The 6,507-nt window shown below is 59.6% G+C and overlaps 1 protein-coding gene across 1 annotated transcript in view; it reads left to right on the top strand.

The window, feature by feature from the left end:
* TPRG1L (tumor protein p63 regulated 1 like) overlaps positions 1 to 6,283 on the top strand; it is a 7,060-nt gene extending 777 nt beyond the window's left edge. The window contains exons 3-9 of the mRNA XM_077763993.1: positions 617 to 709; positions 1,591 to 1,660; positions 2,000 to 2,091; positions 2,941 to 3,068; positions 3,154 to 3,330; positions 4,116 to 4,269; positions 4,896 to 6,283. Of these exons, the coding sequence (XP_077620119.1) occupies positions 617 to 709; positions 1,591 to 1,660; positions 2,000 to 2,091; positions 2,941 to 3,068; positions 3,154 to 3,330; positions 4,116 to 4,269; positions 4,896 to 5,090 (909 nt within the window). The 3' untranslated portion in view covers positions 5,091 to 6,283. The remainder of the gene's footprint in view (positions 1 to 616; positions 710 to 1,590; positions 1,661 to 1,999; positions 2,092 to 2,940; positions 3,069 to 3,153; positions 3,331 to 4,115; positions 4,270 to 4,895) is intronic.
* The last annotated feature ends 224 nt before the right edge of the window (positions 6,284 to 6,507 follow it).

Here is a 6,507-nt window from a genome sequence, read left to right as displayed (position 1 = left end):
GTCCAGCCTCTGGTCTCTCCCACTCCCAGGGGCTGCTGTGTGGAAGGTGCAGTGTAAACCCTGAGGTCACCCTCCTGCCTGCACCCGATCTGCTCCCTTGCTCATCGCTGGGTGGTGTAAACCCACCACCTTTACCCAACCTCCCTGCTTGCCCCCCACTGGACCAAACGCGTGTCCCCAGAATTCTCAATGCCGGTCCTGTCACATCCCCCCCCTCCCCTGTCCACACCGAGACTCGCTTCCCTCCACCTCGTCCCTGAGCAGAGAGTGTCCTAAGCTAAGCCCACGGCCAGGCCCTAGGCTCTGGTCCCATCAGCCTGCACTGGGACCGGGGTCCACGAACCGGGCCCTCGGCCTCCTGCATCTTCATCCGCACTGCACGGTGCTCCCCCCACGTCTCCACGGGCTGGGCTGTCAGGGCCACGGACGCTGATGGAGAGCTGGTTCCAGCCGGTCCTCTCTGCACAAACCAGCTCATTTAAGCCGCATGACAACCGGGGAGCTAGGGTTTATCATCCCTGCTTTCCGGGCGAGAAGGGGAAGCAGGAAGTTTAATCGGCTCACAGCTGTGTATGGACGAGCCAGGACTCAGACCCCGAGCAGGCTGGACCCTCAGGCGCTGGCCCGCCACCCCAACACCCCTGCCGCCTCCGAGGAAGTCCTCCACGGCACCTGCCGCCTGCAGCCTCCCCCTGGACTGCGGCCCCCGGTGCGGCGACCCTCCAGGTCCCTGTCACGGCTGGGAGGGCCGGGGTGGGTCTGTTCTATCCCACTGAATGCAAACACGTCCTGCATCCGCGGACGACTCCTCTGCCTCTCGCGGGGGCCACGGGCGCAGGGCCTCTTAGCTTCGTGGATGTGACCATCTCTCCTTGGCAGAAGGGGTATTACTGCCCCCCATGAACGCTTGTTGGGAGCAAAGGCAGTATTTGCAGTACAGCCGGCACTTAGAACCGGCGGAAACGAGAATAATAGTTGACACGGCCATGGCTTTAACGCATGCCAGGCCCAGACAGCAGGGCTCCGGCCCACACGCCAGCTACCACCCTTGATGCGTCCCTGCTCTGCTCCAGCTCCCCTGGGTGGCAACAGACCCAAGAGAGGGGTCAGCAGGCACCGCAGGGGCCACCCCACAGGGACGGGGGCAGAGCAGACTCAGTGCCGCCTGTGGTTGCCGAAGCAAAGGGGCTCCCCGCACCCCCCCACGGGGACAGGGCCCAAAGAGGGCGTCGCCGGCCTGGGGGGCCCACGGAAGGCCGTGGCCTTGGCCCCACCCCACCTCAGCAGGCCAGAGAGGGTAGAAGCACTTTGCTGTCCCCACATTTGCGCACTGGCTTAGCACTCTTTGAGATCTCCGTCTTTTTCCAGGAAGCTAAGTACCAAAACGGTTCCAGTATTGACAGAGTCAGAAGTTAGCTAGAGAGGAGCTGGGGGCAAGTGGTGGTAACAGTGATTTTGTGGTTTCCAATCTCGGCGGGGGGGGGGGGGAGGGGGCTGGCGAGCCGCGGGAGAAGAGCAGATGCAGAGCATGCGCCCTGCTTACCAGCCTAGCCTAACCCTCAGCTTCATTACGATATATTTACATTGCAGTCTGGACCCCGCCCCGCCCCCATCACCCCCCACGGGGGAAGCCGGCCGGACTGCTCCAGCCAGGACCTAGGTGGGCCAGAAACTCCCCTTACCAGCTGACAGGAAGCAACCTCAGTGGAAGACCACCCTGGCTATGACCCGTCACCTATGCAAACATTAAGAAAAACAACAAAAAGACAGCCCTGAACCTGGTTAGGTAGGTAGCCCTGGCCCCTCTGGGCCTGCCTGCTCCCCCCCGTCCCCCCCCCCGAGACTAGTGTCCTTGTGCTTGCTACCTTCCTTCTGGCTGTCTGTATTTGAGTCAGGTCCTCACCTAAATCTTTTGCACGGAACCCAAGCACGGAGGCCCTCCATTCACACAAAGCAGACTCTCCCGCGGGTAACTGTCTGCGGCATCTCGTGCCACCAGTTGTCAACTTTGACATCCAAGAGGAGCAGTCGGTGGTGCTGGGGGCCCGCTGTGCGGCACCCTCTCTTGAGGAAGGTCCTGGGGGACAGGAGGTGGGGCCATCCTTGAACTGTGGACAAGCCGTGAGGACATCCACGTCTGCACAGGGACTTAGCTCACGGGCAGAGCTGCGCCAGCCTCGGGGACTCCCCAGAACCCCTGGGACCTGCTTCTGCACCTGTAGCGTGCGGCCAGCCCTGGGCTCCGGTGAAATCTGAAGAGCTATGAAACCGGCTGTAAACCCCAAAGCGCAACCGTATGCAAAGGGCTGGTTCCACTGAACTCTCCTCACTGCAAGGGGCGCACGCGGGCGGACACACAGATGAAGGAGCACAAAGTAGCAACGTCTCCTAGGGAGGGGGGACCCAGTAGGGGTGAGGCGAGGCTTTGGGGCTGGGAGAGTGGGAGGGTAAGAGGGTGGCATGAGCAGAGGCAGTGAAGTCCCAAGCGACCAGCTAGGTGAGGGTTTGGAAGGGGCTGTAAACTGTCGGGGATGCACAGCCCTTGGGCTCCTGCATGGAGGGCGGGGAGGAAGTCCTGGGGCCCGTGGGGCAAAGACCGTGAGCTGAGGCCCCCGACAGGGAGGGCAGATGCCTCGGTGGCACCAGCTCTGGGCAAAGCGGCCACACACAGGTAGAAGTTGTGACTCTAGGGGCCAGAGGACAAGGGCTGGGACCTGTAATGGATCTCTGACGAGTGGCTGTGGTAAGTGGCTGGCTCTGTGCCTCAGTGTCCCTTCCTGTGGAACAGGGATCAGGGGGGCGCTGCTTCCTAGGCTCAGTGAGGACGCTGTGCCCAGGGCGGCGGCTCCATCTCCACCCACGAGTGAATTGCTCTCAGGAAAGGCTTGCGCTCCTCCAGGAAGCCCATGCCTCCTCCGCCTTTGTGGACAGGGCTTCTAGAGCCCCCCGGNGCACCCCCGCCCTCTGCCCACGCAGCCTGGCACCATCGAGCAGGCGGTGGAGGAGATCAGCGTGGTGGTCCGGCCGGTGGAGGACGGCGACATCCAGGGCGTGTGGCTGCTGACCGAGTGAGCGGGGCGCACGGGGCGCGGGGACCGGCCGGGTGGCCTGTGCGCGGGGCGGCGCCCGGTGACTCGTGTCGTCTGCGGACAGGATTGATCACTGGAACAACGAGAAGGAGCGGCTGGTGCTCATCACAGACCAGGCGCTGCTCATCTGCAAGTACGACTTCATCAACCTTCAGTGCCAGCAGGTGATCAGGGTCTCCTTGAACGCGGTGGACACCATCTCCTGCGGAGAGTTCCAGTTTCCGCAGAAATCGCTCAACAAGTACGTCTGTTGGACACAGAGCCCAGTGTCAGGGCCTGTAGTCGGTCCTTCCCAAACCAGCCCCCTGGCGGTCCTGGGTCTGCCGTTCTGCAGAAACTCAAAGCCTCAGTTTTAAATCAATAGTTTCTTAGAATAGAAGCAAGTGCTTCTGGGCAGCAGGTGCATTAAAAGGAATTCTGGCACAGAAGACCGCTTTTAGGCTGGTAGCAAAATGAACTTGAGGTCTGTTGAAGCCAAGCTCGGCGTGTCACCTCTGCCCGTCACATCAAGCTCTTCTCTGCGTAAATTTTAACAGAAAAAAAGCATTGCTTTTATTTACCGATGTTACTAAAAGTTGAAAACATTAAATGGCCCATTTTCAGAAAGGAGTACCCTGAAATCCAAGAAACCTGGACTTTAGTACAAGGTAGAGCTTTGCTGCAGGGAAGTGTTCAGGGGTTGGAGCTGTGCCCAGTCAAGACCGCTGACTGGCCGTGAGGCCCTCTGGACAAAGGGCCTAAGGTCACAGACCTGCGGTTCACGTGGTCAGCCCACCCGTAGCGTCTTCCCGTCACTGTGAACTCCACTAATGCTGTGAAGTGTGTTGGCCGTAAACGAAAACAACGGACTCAGTTCGTAGTATTCAAAGTGCTTAGTGCATGGGGACTAGAGCCCCCTGGCACTGAGTGATGCAGGTCCCGTCCGGGGCCCCAGAGCAGCTTCCCGACGTCACACCCCATACCAGCCCAGACTGCCCAGGAGCGCTATGGCCTGCCGTGCGGTGTGACGTTTTCCTTTCTTTGCAGGCGAGAAGGTTTTGGGATCCGCATTCAGTGGGACAGACAGAGCCGCCCTTCCTTCATGAACAGGTGGAACCCATGGTCCACCAGCATGCCCTATGCCACGTTCACAGAGCACCCCATGGCCGGTGCGGATGAGAAGACGGCAGCTCTGTGCCAGGTGGGGCCGTCGGGGCAGCGCCGTCTGAGTCGTGATGGCGACACTCGGGGCCTGCCCTGCTCACCGTGCCTGGCTGTCGAGCACCTGAACTGTCCCGTGTTCTAGTGAAACCGAGAAAACAGACTTTTAAGTTTTAAAGATCTTAGTTAACTTATGTTTAAATAGCCCTTTGTGGTCAGTGGCTCTGGTCAGGGTAGCTGTATAATGTCGCCCCTTGTGGGCACGGTCACCTTGGAGAAGGGCCCAGAAGGGCCCGGGGCAGTCTGTGCTGGGCCAGCAGTCTGCGTACCACCAGCAGAAGTGGCCCTGGGGCCACTGGGGAGGGCAGAGCTGGGCCCCCTTGCCAGTTGTGCACTTGGCCTGCTTACCAGTCTGGCGGGTGGCGGTGAGGGCTGAGTAGGTCCTCACAACAGGAGTGCTCTGTGAGGCCTGTCACCTGTCCCAGTGAGCACAGGGCTAGGGCCTGACATTCCCAGAGCCGCAGCGAGGCGCTGAGCTGAGGGCCTTCGCGGGCATGGCTGGAAAGGCATCCCCTCCCGGGGCAGGGACGGGGGCTGCCACAGAAAGGGGCGTTTTCTTCCGTGTGTAGATCACTGATCGGCAACGTGATTTCTCTGTCTTTACAGTTGGAAAGTTTCAAAGCTCTGCTAATCCAGGCTGTCAAGAAAGCCCAAAAAGAGAATCCTTTGCCAGGACAAGCCAACGGCGTGCTGGTCTTGGATCGTCCCCTCCTCATTGAGACCTACGTGGGACTCATGTCCTTCATTAACAATGAGGCTAAACTGGGCTATTCCATGACCAGAGGCAAAATAGGCTTCTAGGTGGCGCCCACAGGTGGACTTGGGGACGTGGGGCCTCAGACCTCTGGCCAGCACCGCTGGGCTGGCAGAGTCAGGCCGTTAACTTTAGGCATCTGAGCGTGATTAGAATAGTCGAATGCGTTCTCTGCTTCCACTGGATTTCGGTGTCTGGTAACAGAAGGTGCAGACAAAAGCAGGGTGAATCCAGTGGTCCCTCTCGGGGCTGGTGTTCCGTCTTCTAGCACGGGTGTCCGTGTTTCTCCCGGAGTGTCTCCATTTGGCTTCTCGTGGCCCTTCCCAGCGCAGCCTTCCAGCATGTGAATAAACGTGCGCCCCACGAGGGCCTCCACTGGCACTCCTCCTGCGTGGCTGGGTCCCCCAGGGAGGCCCTAAACCCCAGGGTCCGGAGTGGCTGGGTCCCCCAGGGAGGGCCCCAAACCCCAGGGTCCAGAGCGGCAAATACGTTTATACTTGGTGTCAAATTTTGTATGTTGAAATGTGATCCATCTTTTCAGAGCTGAGTGCAAACCAGGCTGCCAACTGGGGAAGTGAACGGGAGATGCTGCCTTGGCGGCTCCCAAACGAACAGTTGCTTTTGTGCAAACACGTCTTTGACCTAAAGTCGTGCTTTTTTTAAGTTATATTGTGTCCAGATTTATGGCATCTTTCCCAGGCCCCAAAGTTCGCAGGAAATTATTTCTAGGCAGTTCATTAATAGGAGACTCACCTTGGCAGTTCTTGGACAACTACACGTACTTGACTGTGCCTCGTGCTCGCAGTTGAGCTGGGGCTTGCTCAGGCTGCTTCCCGAGTCTCAGCCCTTTAAACAGGAACCGTGTTAGATTCCCACACACTGCTGACACCCAGCGTGGTTACCGCGGCGCCCATGCAAGTACCGGGCTTCCCGGTGTCGCCCTGAACGCGCCTGAGCCTGGCCCGCGGAGCGTGTCCACGGGCGAACCGCGGCCCCTGCTCACGCACCCCCTCATCCTCAGCTTGCTGGCTTGTTCGCGACATTGCGGGCCGGCTCACCGGTCCTCACGGACGCCTCTGGTGTCGCTGTGGCCACGCACGTGAGACCCGTATGGAGGCTGCCTCCTGACCACCAGGGTCCTGAGCCATTGCTTTTGGTCTTACAGTAAAGACATTTACAATCGAGTGGACATTACATTGTTCCTTCTTTGAAATCATTATTAAAACTCCCAACCAAGAGAGTCACCTTGTAGTGAGCGTACGTTGAAGCTGGACCTGCCTCCGGTGCCAGCTTTGTGACCCTGGCACCGTGCTGTGCGCAGGAACGCGGGTGCAAGGGGACTGTGGTCCTGATAGGTCGCTCACGGAGAAGCCCAGGGTGGGGTGCGGACTCTAGCCTCTGAGATGACGAGCCGAGGCTCGGAAAGAACCCTGCTCCCTCCGTCAGAAGCACCTGCACGCAGAG

This window comes from Crocuta crocuta, unplaced genomic scaffold (genome assembly GCF_008692635.1).
Source record: "Crocuta crocuta isolate KB4526 unplaced genomic scaffold, BGI_CrCroc_1.0 scaffold13, whole genome shotgun sequence".
NCBI classification, from domain to species: Eukaryota; Metazoa; Chordata; class Mammalia; order Carnivora; family Hyaenidae; genus Crocuta; species Crocuta crocuta.
This window is presented reverse-complemented; position numbering and strand designations above follow the sequence as displayed.